This window comes from Neltuma alba, unplaced genomic scaffold (assembly GCF_004799145.2).
Source record: "Neltuma alba isolate B1F8T4 unplaced genomic scaffold, ASM479914v2 tig00011065_pilon, whole genome shotgun sequence".
In the NCBI taxonomy this organism is placed as follows: domain Eukaryota; kingdom Viridiplantae; phylum Streptophyta; class Magnoliopsida; order Fabales; family Fabaceae; genus Neltuma; species Neltuma alba.
In genome coordinates this window covers 210,278-229,478 of record NW_021635808.1, presented here as the reverse complement: position 1 = coordinate 229,478, position 19,201 = coordinate 210,278, and the positions used below count along the sequence as shown (strand labels likewise).

At 33.2% G+C, this 19,201-nt stretch overlaps 1 protein-coding gene across 1 annotated transcript; it reads right to left on the bottom strand.

Moving 5' to 3' along the window:
- Window positions 1-7,976: 7,976 nt before the first annotated feature.
- On the bottom strand, window positions 7,977-16,503 carry LOC114760998 (putative receptor-like protein kinase At4g00960). The gene is made up of 10 exons (XM_028950311.1): window positions 16,170-16,503; window positions 16,020-16,070; window positions 15,805-15,948; window positions 15,594-15,715; window positions 15,281-15,470; window positions 9,940-10,061; window positions 9,653-9,863; window positions 9,034-9,280; window positions 8,335-8,473; window positions 7,977-8,231 (listed from the first exon to the last, which is right to left on the bottom strand). Exons 1-10 carry the CDS (start codon window positions 16,501-16,503, stop codon window positions 7,977-7,979), a joined length of 1,815 nt encoding a protein of 604 aa, XP_028806144.1.
- Between the last annotated feature and the right edge of the window lie 2,698 nt (window positions 16,504-19,201).

Sequence of the window (19,201 nt, the reverse complement as noted above, 5' to 3'; positions counted from 1 at the left end):
CAAATACATAATTACTAACCACTACACATCAAGTTGAAATATGACCACAAATGCTTGATATCTTAAAAAGAAAAGAGACCTAATATATCTCAAACCAGATTAACTTATGCAATAATGATATAAAAAAAATCTTATGCAATAGTAAATTTTTTAAGTCCAAACCAAATAAAAAATACCAATCAAACACAATAACAATTAAAATTCACGTATAAAACAAAATAAAAACCTACAACCACAAAGCAAATAGAAGTCTTTAGCTAGGAAGGCCTCTTAATTTTTTTTTTTTAAAAAAATGGAATTGATCGACTCGTTCTAATGAAACCAGATTATGGACTTTGAAACGTAGACACAAAACTAGGTTAGTATTACCCTTACTTATAGGAAGAGGTAGTCCTAACTAATTTTTTTAGCTATAGATTCTCCCACCCAGGGTACTTTTTGCATACTCAATCACCCTCCACTAAGAGCCCATGTGGTGGATTTTGATGAAGGATTCTAAGCCTTATACTACCTCCGGTCCTTAATATAAGAACTAATTAATCAATTTGAGTAGATTAAAAAAGTTAGTTAAGATAATTATTTGTCATAAATAAGTGTTGTCTTTCTTGAAATATCCTTATTAATCAAGTATATTTGTTAGAACTACTATTATTATGAGGACTACCTTAAAAAAAAAAAAAACAAATATGAGAGACAAAGTGAATTGGAGTTTTATATTTAAAACTAAAATAAAAATCAAACAAGCTTTTATATTAAGGATAATAGGTAGTATGTCCTAATGAAGCTTTCTCTTTAATTAGTGAAATACAGTCCGCTATCCCAAAAAAAGAAAACACAATTTAGTGGGCAATAGACCAAAGAATATAATTTTTCAATCGTATAAATTAATGCCTTAGGATACAAAAAGCAGAAAGTAAACTCCTAATATTATTTCCATATCGGGATTCAGAGGCCTAATTACTTGTCCCAAAAAATAAGATCTTTTCCAACTCAATCAGAGTTAGTCAGTTAACAATTTTTTTTAGCAGATTGCTTAGTCGTTAAAACAAGCTCCCCCTCGATGAGATTGAGCATTTTATGTAAACTAATAATAGGTCATGAAATCTTGAATCTAAAGCAGACTAGTGACATAAATAATTAATAAACGCTACGTTCCTTGTTTCTTTGTTTTAAATAAACTCTACGTTCTGATTCTTCCATTGGAAGGGGATATATAGATATTATTTATTGTTTTAGTCAATAACGTTACTTTTGAAATACTCCTCATGAATTATTTATAAGTCACCTTTAATATGTTTTATATAGATCAATAAAAATCTTAAATTTCATTAACTCTTATTTAAAATTCAATAACTTTTTAACTTTATTCTTATTTAACATACAATATATTATATGAGAACAACGTCAACACAATAATAAGTAAAGAGTAAACTTGTATGTTCATGTGAAATTTTTCTCTCTCTACCTGATAAATAAGATGAAAAAATTTTCTTCTCTCTTGGCCTTATAAATAGGACCAAAGAAGTAATATATAGATACACGTTAATGATCATATTAATCAATGAGAACTAGAGGCCCGCGGGGGAAAATGAAACTGGAATTAGGGCAAACAACTTTCTTTTTTTTTCGGTTAAAAAAAATACATAAGAAGGCAAAAAGCTTTATGGGTACAAAAATCGCAAAGCGCACTACTAATAATAGTTAGGTCTAGCAGGAGGGGCTAATTCTTCAAAACAAACCAATGTTTGAATTTTTATTGATAAAGGTGCCTATATTTAGTGTCGACAATGTCTCGAATAAGAAGATACTTATGCTTGGGCCAAAAAAAAAAATAGCAAAGCTAAGTGGCAAATAGAAACTAATCTTCAAAAGCATTAGCTTCTCTGAAAATATGCTCATGAGAAATTTCCCAATCTCTCATAAGTCATAAGCTGGATTCTGATGTCCTTAGCAAGATCAAAAGCATGATATCTTAGGATCACTTATCATAAGCAGGCTCTCTTTCTTCTTCGATCGCTGCCCCTCCCTCTCCCTCTTCCTCTCCCTCTGTTCGGTTTATGTCAATGATAAATCCTGATTTTAATATATTGTTTGATATCTTTTTAGAGATATTTATCAATTAAAGTGGGATAAATTGCATTGATTTTAGATATTTTGAATCAAATACTGATTGCATGAAATTAGAGATTTAATAGGAGATGTTATCATATTTTTATCTCTTTTTAAATAATTGATTTTGGATTTGGTGATAGTATCTCGATTTATCTTTTGCAGGCCTTAAAAAAAATAAGGAAATAAAGATAATGAGAAAGCTGAAAGGAAGGAAATAAAAAAATACAAAAAAGAAAAATTGGAGACACAGCTTGGATGGCATCAGATTATGATATTATCTGTATTTTTATGGATTCAAAAAGAGGATACAGAAATTATCCACACGCCTATCCTTCATATTTGATTTGAATATATATTATATCTCCTTCTTCAAGCAAGTATCACGGCCGCCCCCTATTCCATTCCTATATATACCACCGTACACACACTCATATTCATACGCCTCACACCACCGCACACCCCACTCACAAGCGTCCAGATCCTTCATAGCCACTCGCAAGACCACGCCGCCAACATCAATCACTGCACGTATACACAGCTTCCAAATCCACTCATTCAGTTTCATAGACCACGCCGCCGCACACTACAACTCCGCACCTCCAGTCTTCACCTCTTCTTTTCGGTCAAGAACGTGGCCGCTGCATTGCTTATAATCTTCCATATTCATCCTTCCATCTATAGCCTCCATGGATTCTCATTGCTTCAAGTATATTGTGGATTCTTCTAGAGCTATGAGAGGCTAATTTCCTTGTGCTTCTTGAAGATGGAGGAGTAGCTTGAGCTTGGAGTTTCAACTAGGGGAGTATTTAGTTTTCCAATTAATTTTCTTTTGAACTTCATTAGATTTTTCCTGTGTTAGGAATATTTCATTTGATTTGGAGACTGAGATTATGCGTTATAATTTCTGTTAATTGGATCTTTGCAGTTTAATATGAGTTATATTACTTGGGGTTTGAATTTATATATATTTCCTTTGCATTCATTAAAATTATCTTATCTGGCGCGTTGTTAGATTTTATGATTGAGATGTATTGCAATTGAGTGTCTCCGTGAGCATTCTTTGAGAGGGAAACAAGTTTTATTAACTCAATTTAAATTGCACATCAAGTGGTTTTTTAAAAGTGGCTAAATAACTTGATTACTATCTAGCGTTTAGGGTAGTTAAGTATTGAGTTTACTTGACCCAAACCGTGTTTGGGGTTGTTTTTTTTAACTTGGTGCATTATGTTACTCCCATATCTTATTAAGTAAGGATAGCTACATTCCGTTGTCAAGAAGCATTCTCATTACTGATTTTCTAAAATTCAATTTTTCATTTTTCATTCTTTTTTTATTAAAAATATCCAAAAAAATAGTTTAGATTTATTTCTTATTTTCATAATTAGTTTTATTAATTGAAAAATCCTTTTTTCAACCCCCCCTTTTTATTCTTTGTCACTTAGTTAACTTAGGAATTAATAAAAGGCTCCTCAAGAGACTCGACCCGAGTTGTGCTTTACTACATAATTTGGTTTTTATTTTTGATTTAACCCAAGGCGACTAAAAAGGTTCAAATCAGTCAACTTTCTCTTTATAACTTCTGCTGCAAGGACAAAATGAGGGAAAGTTGAAACATCCTTACTTTAAGCTCTCAGAGTATGCATTTGGAAGCGTTACGGTTCAAGTGATTCACAAAATAAGCCTGTAGATTGAACTTTGTAATTGGTTCTCAAGTTACTGTTTATTGGTTAAATTTCAGATTTTTCAGTCCAACTTTGAGCAATCATAACTCTTAGCGCACACATCCGTCTTAAGTGATCTGCCACTTGTTTTAAAACTCAGGATTTGTATTTTAATCATGCCAAATTTCATGAGCAGAGTCAATCATTTGCCATACTGCTACTCTGTCACTATTTTGTTGCTCAATTAGGGATAGCTTATCCCCTAACTTGCACTAATAGTTCATGATTAAAACTTTCCATACATAATACCATTCCATTCATACACTAACCATTCCCATACATTATGATAACTAATTACACAAGCCAACATCATCATTTATCATCACATACCATCAATGGCACATTTACAACATACATCAGTATATACGGTGTAAAATGTGATACAACAAATTTCCCCAAATCTTTTCTTCTTTCCTTGCTTCCCCTTCATGTATCCTTCGCTTGATCATATCACCTATTATGGTTGGTTAAGGGAGGGTGAGATTCAGGAGAATGTCAGTAGCAAACAATAACCACCCCAAACATACATGGTAAGCTTGACATTTATAACATGCTTGTAACTTAACATCTTTATAACATAATGACACATTTGGAAATCATCATGCATTTATCATAAAACACATAGGCCTATGGCATATTTCAAACACATTCACAATCACAACACATGAGTTCATAAAATCATATAACATAGAAACATGTCATACATGCAAGCAAATACCAAGCATAAAAGAGTAAGGTCAAGTTTGCTACCTTGTGTCCTTAAACTTTCTTCTTACTCCCTTTTGTTTCCAACCATTAAAGTTGCTTGCTCAACCCTATTTAAACCTTCTCTTGGATGCTTCAAGGTCCTAATCACAGTTACAAGGGTTACATTACTCATTAGGACCAAGAATTACACAATATGGAAGACTCAAGTCCTTAAACTTAATCCCTTTTTCCTTAATTTATAATGTAGTGTTCTAGCTTTATAAAAATTGTTCCCTTAGGCTAATCCTTCACAATTTTGCCAAGGAATCCAAATATGAGCTTAGATTCATCAAACTCCAATTCCTTCCCCTGGTTCTAGGCCAAAAATGAAATCTGCCACTAAATTTTTAGTTTTGATTTTGATGCTTCCAACTTCATTCTTTCATCTTATCCCTACACAATTTTTCATTTTAAACACATTGAAAGCATCAAAATCATCAAAATCAAATCCTAGGCACAAGAACCAGGTCTAGCCGAAAATAGTACTCAAGTTACTCAATCATGAAATTCAACCAATTTTAGCAAAAAAACCACCTGATTCGTGTTCCTTTCAAGCCATTGAACATTAATCTAACATCAATTTCATCTTCCCCTATCCTTAACAATTTCGTGTAGCACCTCCCCCAAGGGTTCCAAGCTCCCACAAATCATTAAAATCCATAACCAAGCTCAACAACAACAAGAGTAGTGAAAACTACATCAGAAACCATAAACATACCTTGTTTTAGAGCTTGATCTTGCATGGGACCACTTGGCCTTTCTTTCTCTCTCTTCTTTCTCTTTCTAGAAACCATTTTTCCAGAGCTTTCCCAAGGTTTCCATGATCTTGGACAAAATGAGCGGGAGGGGAGGGGGTATTTATAGAAAATAAAACTGAATATGGGCCGTTGATCTTAAAATTGTGTGGCTTGATTTGGACCGTCCATTTTCTCTTTTGATCCTGCGGTGACAAGTGTCCTATGACATCATGCATACCTCATCATGATGACATCATGCTTACATTATCAAGCCACATGTCTTGCATCCAACCGTACACGTGTCTTGCATCCAGCCGTACACGTAATACCTTCCATCTAACTGTACACTTGTCTCTTTCATTTTCCTTCATCATTAAGGCATTAAAATAGGGAGGAAATTGATATAAAATTCGTGTAAAATACCACCCTTAGGCATTCCTCCACCTATCTTACCATTCTGCACCGTATAGGATACTTTTTCAGGTCCTGACTTTCCCGGGACCACTGGGGCATGTTCTGGTACTATTTTCTCACCCCAAATAAATCCACATGGCATTATATAACATTGTCAAAGAGTGAGTGATGCTCTTCCCTTGTTCGTCCATTAAAATAATTAAAATAATTAATAATATTTATTTCGGGGTGATCTTGACCGAATTCTTTCTACTGGTCCACAACTCCGAGAATCTATCTCCGGGTACCAATACTATTCATTTATCACGGGGAATTCCTCTAATTTTTCTTAAGTCAAAAGTCAACCTCTAGACATTTAACTTTGACTTTCCCCAGATAGCATGTAAATATGCTTTAAATTCCATTAAAGCCAATCTCTTCGCTCTTTAGGGACAGAATTATTTTTAAAACATGTGATAATTCCTCAAGTATTTTCTCCCATTTTCTTCCAGTTATCTGAGGCCTCCCTATACTTTAAATAATTCATTTTCAATAATATTCAAAATCAATCAAAACCCTGGGAATTCCACAAATTCTTTCTAGGGGCATTTTCGTCATTTTTAGCCTCATACAAGCCTCTGAACCTTATTCCTATTTTTTTCAGAATTTTTCTGAAGTGTTCAGACCTTAACCTACCATTCCCTTTTTTTTGGGGATTTTTCTGAGATTTTCGGGCATAATTTTTATTTTTACCCCTCCCAGCCTGAAACTTTACAAAATTACAGTTTTGCCCCTGATTTGTCTTAACCTCAAAATTCACCTCACTGAGGGCTCCAACATAACCTTTGGCCTACATTCATCTCTATTTCTTATTCTTGGGCCTCAAGACTTCTTCTGAGTCTCTAACTTTCTCTTTTTTCAATCCCAAAAAACTTTCCTTTTACGATTTAGTCACTGGGAATCCTTTTGTCCTTCCAGGAAATATCTGGGATCTCTGCCAAAAGGGGTTTAATAGCCTCCCAATTCAGGCTAATTTTAGTACTTCTAGGCCTAAAATTTGGGATGTGATAGAAGTGAAGGAGTTGCTAATGTGTTTTATGAATGGAGAAAGAATCAAGGGAGATTTGCAATAAAGTCTCGTGATAGTAGGAACAGATTTGCAAAAAAGTCTGGTAACAAGTAAGCATCTCATGACAAATGTTAGAATAAAAAATGACAACTGGTTTTAACTGCTCACTTGTCATTATGATTTTTTAAATAATTATTTTTTGGTAGACTTAACTGTAATTCTCCCAAAAAATAATTCATTCAGTTGGTCTCAGAAATAAAATACAGCACCGAAAACTTTTCTCATTGCAATTTCTTGGCCGAAAATGGAAAAAACAGCTGCTCTTGCCGTCTGGATCCGATTAGGCACATCTTGGACAACATAATTTGGGCTTAGCAAGGCCGAATTTTGCTTTTGCATTTGGGACAGTGGATTTGCTATGTTACCCTATTTTAATCCATGCTTGAGTACTAAATAAATTCCAGAAATTGATCCTTAATACTTTCAAAAGATTTCTTTTGCCAACTATAAAATTTTTCTTAATTATCTTCTCTGCAGTATAAAGTAATTTCTCTAGAATTTTCTGTCAAACAATAACCTCCAGCTATATTCTTATGTTTTTTCTTGCTTCCTTCTTGTTCAATATATGGTTGATTCTTTGTTTGGCATCATGATTAAAATTACTTGTAAGCAAATTTTACATAAGCATAAAAAAAACTCTTCTCACATACTTATCTTATATTTTGTAAATCAGAATTAAAAAGCTGCTCATAAGTTATTCTAAATAGGCTCTAAATGGCCACGTGATCATTTAACTTGTATATGTGCGCGCCACATATGTATAAGGCCAATTGTGGATCTAAACGGTTTGAACTTTGGTGACTAACTTTTAAACCGTAGTTAATTATAGATATCAATACATAGACAAAAATAAAGTATAAGGACTACATTAAAAAAAAAAAAAAAAAAGCTAAATTACACGGATTTATAGATTGATTTTCTGAATTAATGAAGAAAGTAAGGGAAGAGTGTCAGAGTTTCTTGAGTAGTCATGCAAACTTTGTGAACAGTAAAATAAAGAAAGTTGACAAATTTCAAGTTTCCGATTAGTGTTACATATGCAAAACAACTAATGAACTGCCTTCATGATCACAAACTAGATTACCAAAGGATCAGCATAAAAAGCGATGCCGAAGCAAGATATTACTCTTGGACATTTCATTCGTAGAAGACCTCTCTTATTCCACTTCCAGGAGTAAAGAAGGCAGGTTCTCTTGGATTTTGCAATTCAATCCACAGATTGCTCAGATGGAAAACAACGTTAGACATCGTAGGTCTATCATTTGGATCAGCTTGAACACATAATAACCCAATCTGCAGACATTTTATGATTTCATTTTCTGAATAAGATCCTCTCATCAGATATGGGTCCAATATTTCAAGTGGTGTCCCATTCTGCCATTGTTTCCAAGCCTACAACAATTTGCAAAATAACATACTCATCAATACTGCTCTAATTAGATACTTGAAACGAGTTCTGAAAAGGGAAAACAAAGTGGTTGGACTTAATACTCACATGACTTAAGAGGTGTGGTTCATTGGAGCTGCCGTTTCTCCTGCCACTAATTATCTCCAGAATTATAACACCAAAACTGAAAATATCTGATTTTTCCGAAAATTTTCCATACATTACATATTCAGGAGCCATATAGCCACTGCATTTATATAATAATATCAAATTAGTTTAATATTTAAAACATATAAGACTTAAGATGTATCTAGTATCCTGAAGTATTTATTCATGTGCATCTAGCACCCGAAAGTATTTTCCAGTGCATCCATCACTCCAAAGTATTTTGCGATGCATCTAGCACCCCAAAATATTTTTTAGGTACATCCAGTACCTCGAAGTTTTTTTTTTTTTTGCCTTGGTGCATCCAGCATTAAAAAATATTTTTAGATGCTGGGCGCATTGAAAAAAATACTTTAAAGTACTGAACAAAAAATATTTTGAGGTGTTGGACACATTTAAAAAAAAACTTCAAGGTACTAAATGCATCACAAAATATTTTAGGATACCGGATGTACCTAAAAAATAGTCCAAGGAGCTGGGTGTACCTTAACCCTTTTTGAAAATTAATGAGTAAATTTTAACCTTTAACGTACGTACGAAGAATAAGCAATGATTGCATATTATTAAATGATTTTCATGAAGATATTTGAGAAACAAAGTTGGGGAGAAGGGCAAAAAGCAAAAATACGAATGAAAACTTACTGTGTTCCCACAATCTTACTCGTACTTTCTTCGTTTTGATCGATAGCATTAGCATACATCTTTGCTATGCCAAAATCTGATATCTTGGGATTCATATTGTTATCAAATAAAATATTACTGAGTTTCAAGTCACGATGGATAATTTTGAATCGTGAATGTTCATGTAAATATGAAAGTCCTTGGGCAATTCCTCTAATAATTTTGCACCGTTCAAACCAAGTTGACATTTTTTGCTCTTGTTGTGAACCTGCAAAATCAACGAAGAGTTAATACTTTGGATGGCCAAATTAGACCTTTTTAACATGATAACATGTCAAAAAAATTGAAGGAGGTCCGAACGATATGAATCAATATGAGTTGGATTATAATTTTAACCAGACAAAACCTTGAGATAAATTCCCTTTTTGTTGACAACATAAGAAATATATTCTATTTTCAAATTTTTGTTTGTGGTTAAACAAACCGGTTTTTTCTTTTTAAGTTTTTGAATAATTAGCCATTATTACCATCTCAGTTCATAATTTTATATATAAAAGATAAACGAGCGAACTCTAACAAGATAACTTGTAATAATCCATCTAACAAACAACATATATATAATTAGGTTAGAAGTCTATACCGAATAGAAAGCAATCGATGCTCTTGTTGGGCACATATTCATAGATAAGTATCTTCTCTTGATTTTCCAAGCAAAATCCAATCAAAGCCACTAAATTCCTGTGCTGAAGTTTGGATATTAGTAAAACTTCATTTTTGAATTCTAGTGCACCTTGTTGAGAACCCTTAGAGAGTCTCTTGAGTGCAACTTCTTGCCCATTAGGAAGAATACCCTGCACAGATAAAATCCAACGGTAATATAAAAATATACCACACATATATATAATATTGTGTGTGTTTTACTGATACCTTGTAAACTTCTCCAAATCCTCCCTTTCCTATTTTATTGGCCTGAGAAAACTTATTCGTTGCAGCTTCAGCTGCAGACAAACTAAATCGCATGGATTTCAAGCTGGAACTTTCTTCTCCAACTGATCAATGCATAGATTTTCAAAGTGAGCTTTCTGAAACCGAGATAATAATTTGAAATGAGAATTGGTGATTGAAATTTGTTTTTCCCTCATTACAGTTTCGTTTGAGCATATCGCTTTTCTTCTTCTTTCTCCATAAGTGATAACAGTACCAAGCAACAAGAAGTAGCTCCATGCACTAACGCTCAAAACTGATCCTAACCAATCAATTCAAATCAAAGTAAATCAAACCGATCACCGAAATAGATGGATCAATTAATAAAAGAAAAATGACTCAATAATCGATTTTAAGAGTGCGATAACCAACTAGTTTGGTTCCACTTCTAGTTTACGGTGAATTGGTTTGGTTTAATCTAGAGATCAGGACTTTAAACTAAGAAGAAGGGGGAGGAGGAGGTGGTGGTGGAGGAGAATCTGGTTGCGACAGAAAAAGAGTGTGTGGAAGAGACAAGGAAGGTTTTAAATTTTCTTGAGTTACCAGGTGGTATGAGGAAGCACTTTTCAGCAATGAGAGATTATTTATATTGCTCAGACAAAAACTTATCTGCCACGGCACTTGAATTAAATCGACTTTTACCGCAACAAAAATTAAGTGCGAAGCTTTAAGGAACCGCATCTTCATGTGGACTTTGAAATTATATCCGTAATGGACTTTGTAATATTGAGAGATAATATAATTTATTTAACAGAATTCGTTTCAATGGAATGGTTTTAGTTATTAAAAAGAGGTTCTCACAGTACGTAGCATTACCTATTTTAATCAACAAATGGTTATGATCCGAGGAAGACTAACTACTAGTCTATTACTAGAACGTATATTTAATAAATGCTTTGCTCAGATTTTGTTTGACCCATGGAATTGCAGCCACGTTCAGTAACTCTGAAAGCGATGTGGGACAAGGGAGGCCGAGATCAGAAGGATAGATTAAAAAAATGTATCATAGATTTTTAACGCCATAACACATTCACATATGATTTTAGTTTTCACAGGTTTTTTGGGTAAGCTAGTCTTCACAGTTTGTACAAGTGTTTCTTTTTTTCAAAGAATCGGTTGGTGATCTTCTATTTTTTTTTTTTAAAAAAAGAAAATAGTAGCACAACAATTCAAAAGTTTGTAAAATTTTGTAAGGTCTATGAGTGAAAGTAATTGAAGCCGCAAAGTTTCTCCATGTCTAATGAGTTTAAAACTGATCCAAAAACCAATCAATTTTCACTATATTAAACTAAACCAATCAAATAGATCAAAATTAATACAAAAAACAATGAGTTTGAATTGTATTTTCAGAATGTAAGGACCTTTAATTCCCTTTATTTTAAATCGAACCCGTTCTTTAAACTACACAAATCACAACGTTTTGCCATACTACTCAATATCTCATCTTGCTGCGCCCTATAATACATACCCACTCTGAAAACTATGAACTAAAACATATGAAAAGACGAGAATAAGAAGAAAAAACAGCTCATGAAACCTTGATGGGTAGAAGAGACGAAGAAGCTCATGAACGTTTGGGATTGTTTTCTCCAAGTTTGAGATAACACTTAAATTGCTTTGAGAGGCCACGTGTTATTATGTGGAAGCATTATTTGTAGGCAATCAGTGATTATCCATTGTTCAGAACAAAGTTTGACTTTTCTAGTACGTCACTCATATGGTTCTTTTCTTCTTGACGGAGCCAAAATAAATGTCAAGATCAAACTTTCATCGGCGATGAAAGTAGGTTATTTAATTATCTATATGACTTCACCACCGAGCACTTAGATCAACTGGTAAGGGTTTGTTCCAACTTGACCAAAGGTCATGGGTTTGATCCTTTGGGCATACAGTAGCATAGGTGGTAGGGTAGCCGCCCATATGGGTCTTCAAATTCCCAATCTGGATTAGTTTGGTTTGTAATTCTCTAAGAGGTTGGCTAAGACACCGGGTGAAGTAATTCATTCAAAAAAAATTATCTATATAACTTCTTAACTAATTATAATTTTAAATGAAGGTACATAATTTAAAATTTTTATAAGAATAACTAATTTTCTAATTTTCTTAATTGTCATGACATGAAATACCCAAAGTATATTTACGGGAATCAATCCTTTGATTGTCCTTAAAGAATATAAACTTCGGCAATAAAGCTTAGGGGTGAAAATTATTGTCAGAAAAAAAAAAGCTTAGGGGTAAAAATTAAAATCCATCGGAAACAACAATAGAATTTTGACATACATAGCGATGGTTACTATGCCTCTCCACGTTGCAAAGAGGTTGTTATGTCCACCATATGTTTGATCAAGTCATTTCTGAACATAGAAAGTTAATCGTCCCAAAAAGAGAGATGTAATGTGTGTGTGTGTGTGTGTGTGTGTGGTGGAAGCAAGTGTGTGGTATGAACAGTGCGTGCGTGCGTGTGTGTGTTATTTTTGGGCCCGTTTGGTTGGCTTATTTTGGCTGAAAGTATGAATAAGCTCCCATTCCCTTCTGAAACATGTCCATGGGGTAATAGTAAACGCCTACGAACTGGGCAAGTCCCATGCTGCAGCCACTCCCTTCTGAAACATTATCAGTTTTGTTAGATATGAAACAATAAATTATTGTAAGGAAATACACTCACAATAATCAACTCTGAATCAACGAAAAAGCGAATGCTTTTCACTAAATCCATGACTTTGGGAGAGACGAATCTGTTTTCATCGTGGGAGGTGTTCAGTCTGAGACATTTCATTCAAAGAGAACGGATTAGCCTTCACCAAAGATTGATCCAAAAGTGATTCTGCTGCAATATTTTCACTTTGATTTTGTCTGCCATGCATGAAGAATGCGGGTTCTCTTGGAGATGGCAATTCAGTCGAAAGATTACAGAGATATGAAACAGTTTGAGACATTGTTGGCCTGTCTTCTGGATTTTCTTGAACACACAATAACCCAATTTGCACGCATCTTATTACTTCACTTTGAGAACAAGATTCCATTAGGCATGAGTCCAATACTTGTAATGGTGTTCCCTCATTCCACTGCTTCCAAGCCTGCATTAATTTGCCAAATAATTGGATAGTCAACGGCATGGTCTTCTTCAATTTTTCTCATTCATATTCGTCTATTAGATAGATATGAAAATATGATCAGGTAGAGACAGGAATTAAATTGGACTTCATACTCACATGAGTCAAGAGGTGTGATCACCCTGTCGTGTAAGCTCTTAAATTAATTAACTAAATTAACCCTATATAGTATAGAGGTCAACCTAGGTCGTCTCTCTCTATGAGGAGCTTTGTTAAAATTTTGAAAACCTTTTTAATTAAGAAAAACGTGATGTAGAGAAAGAAGGAGTGGGAAAGAAAATTGATTGATTTGTCTAAAAAAATAAATTGACAAAAATAAAAAGAAAATAACAATAAGTAAAAGGAAGCGAAAGCAACGAAGACTTTACAAGAATGATATACTTCTCGAGGACGTTGACAAGTGGCTATCATGGTTCAAAAGAATGAGGAATTTGTATAAAAACAATTACCAAATGAAAAGAAAAAAACCCTAGATAACTTCTAAGTCGTGATTAATTAATTAATAATTATACTTAGAGAGCTAGCATATAATCATCTTTCAACTAATCATTTAAAAACCACTTAGCTTGTGAATTTTATTAAACAATTATATCTTATTCCTTAAAGTGAGTTATCTATCGAAAACCCTAGAGTATGAACCACTTGTGCAAATCAAAATAGAAATCCATAAAGATAAATACTCATAGAATCATGAGGAAAATGAAAATATATTCATTGAAAACTTCAAAACATAATTGTTCAATTGAAACACAAATCAAATATCATCCCACAAAAGAAATCAAAATCCTAATCTAGGAAATTCATAAAAGCAATGTACTAGTGGATTGAAATATGAAAACTAACAAACTTCCTCATAAAACAGAAACCCAAGCCACGTCATCTTGTCCTCAAGAACAAAGAGGACTAGCCACACATATGGCTAGATGACACCATAATGATAAAAAGAAAATAATAAAAAGACAGTATTAGACACAAGAGGAAGCCAAGTGTATGCTTGTGCTTGTGTAGTGTAGATGGCTTCATTGCTTCTCCAAGGCTCCTTTGATCTCCTTTTATAGCTCTTGAATCTGTCATAGTTAGATGAGAAAACCCTTGAGTCTTCTAGCTTTATCTTTTATCTTCTTTTATCTTGTAATCTTGATAGAACTTTAAATTTGAATTCTCTTAATTTGGTGTAATCTTCATGGCAACCAAAGTTAAAGGACTTTTGAATTTAAATGATATTGGATAAAACCTAAAATCAAAGCAAAAATACCTTTCAAAAGGGAAATTATAAAAAATATAATAAAAAATACACTTTTAAGCAATTAATTTATATAATTTCTGTAATTCAAAATATGAGTATCTTCTACATTTTAAACCCTTTAAATATTATAAAATCCCTTAATTATATATAAAAATATATTATAAAATAGAGATATATCAAGGTGTGATTTGTAAGACTTGGCATTCCTTTTGCTGCTAATTATCTCCAAGACTATAACTCCAAAACTACATACATCTGATTTCTCTGAAATTTGTCCATACATTAAATATTTTGGAGACATATAACCACTAAATAAAATATTAGTATAATATATATAATAGATATGCAAGAAACAAATATGACTATTGTGGATAAACATATGAAACGATAGGAAAGATCGATCCTCAAGTTATTCTTTAAGATGAAGGAATGTTCACATAAGATATAAAATGCCATCAATTTGTTTCAAATTCAATTGCCTGTAAGTTTAAGATGCAGCTCAAGAGCATGCATGCGACAAATAATGGGTGTAACACTTACTGTGTTCTAACAATTCTATTTGTATTTTTTTGATCTTGATCTATCGCAACCATTCTTGCCATACCAAAATCTGATATTTTTGGATTCGTCTTAGCATCTAATAAAACATTACTAGGTTTAAGATCACAATGAATAACTTTGAGGTAAGAATGTTCATGCAGGTAAAGAAGCCCTGGAGCAATTCCACCAATAATTTTGAATCATTTTAGCCAATTTAATTGTCTTTGGTTTTCAGAGTCTGCACGAAGTTAAATCAAAATGGAGAAAATCAATGAAAACAATTAGTTTAATAATATAAAAATGGCATATGTTAAAATTTTAAATAAAAAAAACGAAAAAGAGGTTAAAGTAGTTGAGACTATACCAAATAAAAAGAAATCAATACTCTTATTAGGAACATACTCGTAAACAAGAATTTTCTCTTGTTCTTCCAAGCAAAACACCAATGAAGTCACTAGATTTCTGTGTTGGAGTTTGCCTATCAGTAAAACTTCATTCTTAAATTCTAATGCTCCTTGCTTAGAATTTTTGGAGAGTCTTTTAACCGCAATTTCTTGGCCATCACGAAGAATTCCCTAAACATAAGGCCAATTATGAGAAACTAACATAAATCTTTTTGGCCGTCCATAAAGATGGAATTGTTACCTTCAAAACGAAACAACAAACTAGAATACAAGAGATATATAAAATTAATCTACCTTGTGTACATGTCCAAACCCACCTTTACCAATTCTGTTCTGGGGAGAAAAGTTATTCGTTGCAGCTTTAATTGTGGCAAGATTAAATCGCAAGGACTTCAGCTTTGAACTTTCTTTGCCAACTACACCAATATATGAGTACTTAAAACTTTACCAGCATGCCAAAATTCGAACATAATTTTAAATTTATAGGTAAACAAGTATAGATTACAGTTTTGTGTAAGAATAGATTGCTGGCTCCTCCGTAGTTTTCTCGTTAGCAAATAGCAGCTCATCGAACAAAAAAGCGTCACTGAAATAACAATGACAGCAACAATAATCACTGCAATAATTTGTGCTCCAGCATGTCGTTTTCCTGCGTCCATAACAAGAACAGATAATCATTTAGGTGTAATTAAGAGCATATAAGAAGAATGGATTGCTTACCTGAAGGTGCAAGAGGAACAAGCGGAGGCGAGGGATGAACATCTGGTAAATCTGCAGATTCCTTGCTGACATTCTAAAAGTGGTATGTATCATATCTAACGTTACATCCTGCGAGAAAAGTCATTGCACGTGGGCTCTCCTCGCAACAACATTCCTGAAGCTTCCTCGTATCTTCATCACAATCCTCAAGCTGTCGTAAGGCCGTTTCAAAACACTGGCTACATTCTGCCGTCGTCAAGTCCGGCGTGCACTGTGCTAACCCGTACAGCTTCTGCTTGGCCGAGACTGGAACTTCGTGGGTGGCAAATTTCTTATCCGGCAAGTTTGACTTCGCAGCTTTTGCCGTCACATTGCCCAAAAGAACCCACACTGTTTGATTGAAAATGCTCTGGTCAGAGATTTCCGTCTTGTTAAGAGCCCAGTCGCAGCCATCTTCGCCGATTAAGCCATCGAACTTGAAGGATTTGCTGGTGTAACGCAACATGCAGAGATCGTAGTAAGCTATGAACTGGGTACCGTTTGGGCATTGGCGTAATGTTTTGTTGGCTGCGACGGTGACACCGTGTTGACATGTAGAGGGAGTGACGTCGCCACGGTAAAAAATTTGTCGCTGATGGAATTTTCTGTTCCCCAGTCCACAACTGTGGTGGAGAAGTCGTTGTCATGGGCGGCTTTGGAGCTGAGATCGGAGAGGAGGGCTCTCACATTAGCTTCATACGCATCCAATGATTTCTGATCAGTATGAAAATCACATTGGGAGGACAACCACCCGAAATCTGGAACCTGTTCATCAGCCGCGGCAAAGCTAAGTAGTATTAGCATTGGAGAGATGAATACAAGTATAAGGTTTTTGATGGTACCCATGTATCCTTCGCTGCCACTTCCGGTGACCAACTCTGTAGTTTAAGAACTGACATGGGAATTTTAAAATTGAAACAGATAATTGAGACCAAAAAATAAAATTGAAACAGATAATAATTTCATAACCAAGTCGAGTCGGCCACTTGTGATATTTTAGCCTTACTTTAATTTGGACGTTAATCACAGTAAGTAACGTATAAACAAACAAAAAAAATGCACCCCCTTAAAAAGCTTCAGTGGTCAATCCAGTTCGTTGGCCCCAAGAAAAAAAATAAATTAATAATCCCTCCAATTTTAATTATGACACACTTCTAACTATCTTCTCAAAATTACGTAATAGTTAAATCATTAAAATTATTTGCAAATAAAATAATTTTAAAATTTATCTATATTTAAAATTATAGATTTTATGCAAGGTACTCGCTTCTGCTCCATATTGTAAGAAGTGCACTAGAAAGTCTTTTTGATCCATTTTATAAGACGTTTCGATAATTTTAATGAGCATAAAATTTTTTCCCCATATATACCAATATTTAATAATTAATATGGACCAGAGGTAGTACTTCGCATAATATGATTTTGTGTGAGAGTAGAAGTTAATATGTGACATTAGTGTGATTAATAGGGATAGGAGGAAGTATAGTTCCGCTTGGGGACATTTCAATTGACCTCCAAAGAAATGATGATAGACATTGTCTCTGGGCATATCTGTGACACTTGATTAGTTTATTTACTTATGCCTGCAATTTAACTCTTTGTTGATTTCACTAGATATTTAAATATTTAAAAAAACTAATTAATAATCCCCTTTTTTATGCAAATTAATTAACTAGCATATGAGACCATTGTGACTAATAGATAAGATAGGAAGGACGGTAGTTCCACTTTGGGGACATTTCAACTGATCCCCAAGGAAATTATAGACCTTTTCTATAGGCATAATCTGTGACACTTGAGTGATCCTTATTATCTTCTGATGTTATCTCTAGTCTTAAATGTAAGAGTTAGTTATATGTTCTAAATATAAATCATCAATCCATTTTGTTTCCCAAATTTATAATGTATTCTCAAAAGTATTTCTATTGATTGTAAGGTATTTCCACCAAGTGTAGTTCCAATAAATATGATTAATGATTGAATAAAGGTAATTTAGGAAAGTTAACATACATTTATTACAAATAACTAATTTAACTAATTTTCTTAATTTTTCCAAATTAGTTATCTAGCTTTTATATTAAAGATTTTAGTACTACATAAAATGAGTAACTGAACTCTGACAACTTGATTAGTTTATTTATTTAATTATGCCTGCAATTGAACTACGAGCGAGCTCATCATTATTTAATTTTCTTTGTTAATTTCCCTATACACTTAAATCTTTAATGGCCGGCGAACGTCGATCAATTCAATTACGTTTGACAAATTCAAATTAAACAATCATTTACAATAACAAATTAAAAAATCGAAAGTACTGAAACTTTTTTTTGGGGGGGAGGAGGATCTCTCGAAAATTGAAAACAAAATCGAATTGGCTCTGTTAATGTGAAATTAAACTTGCAATTCTTTTCATGGAACTCTTTTTTTTTTTCGGCGTTAAAAATTGTTGATATAATTTTTGTTTCAAACATTATTTAATTGCTGGTCAAAAAAAATTTAACACATCAAATTTGATATTATTTATACATTCTTAATTATTTATTGTTCATCCTATCAAATTTTGTATAATTCATATATTTTTCTAATAAATCAACTTTTACGTAACAAAAATGGCATATAATAAAAGCCATGTCCTTTTTAGCAATAACATATTTAAAAATATTTTTATTATATATCATTTAAAAAAATTTTAGTTTACCGAATGGATGGTAAAAAGATCTATCCAAACGTTAATACGATAACTAAATTTTAGCAAATAGATGTTTGCCAAAATAACTTTTAACAAGCAATTTTTGGTCAAACTGTAACCCAATCATATTATTAATCTTCTTTTTCTTGTCAGCATGCGTTTCCGTTTGATTGTTGTTGATAACTTGTTATTGCCGTCACTTTCTTGCTGAGTAAGACGTTACTTCATCGATGCAATTATCTTTTCCGGCCAAAAAGCAAAAGGAATCTTGGCTTCTCGAGTAATTTTACAATGAGAAAATTATACATAAATTCCAATGTAAATTAATTTATAGGGAAAATTTCATTCAAGGACCACTGTGGCCAAATAATTTCCATTTGCCCCCAATCAATTTTAAGGCTAAAATGAAATTAACTTATTAGGTGAAAAGATGTTGTTGGCCCATATATATATATATATATATATATATATTTGA

Excerpts from the sequence above, each read along its gene's own strand:
- LOC114760998 (XM_028950311.1), bottom strand. The coding sequence starts at position 16,503 with ATGTTGCGTTACACCAGCAAATCCTTCAAGTTCGATGGCTTAATCGGC. Across the intron at positions 9,864-9,939 it reads GATTTGGAGAAGTTTACAAG|GGTATTCTTCCTAATGGGCA; the intron begins GTATCAGTAAAA and ends TTATCTGTGCAG. Across the intron at positions 8,474-9,033 it reads AGTAAGATTGTGGGAACACA|TGGCTATATGGCTCCTGAAT; the intron begins GTAAGTTTTCAT and ends ATATAAATGCAG.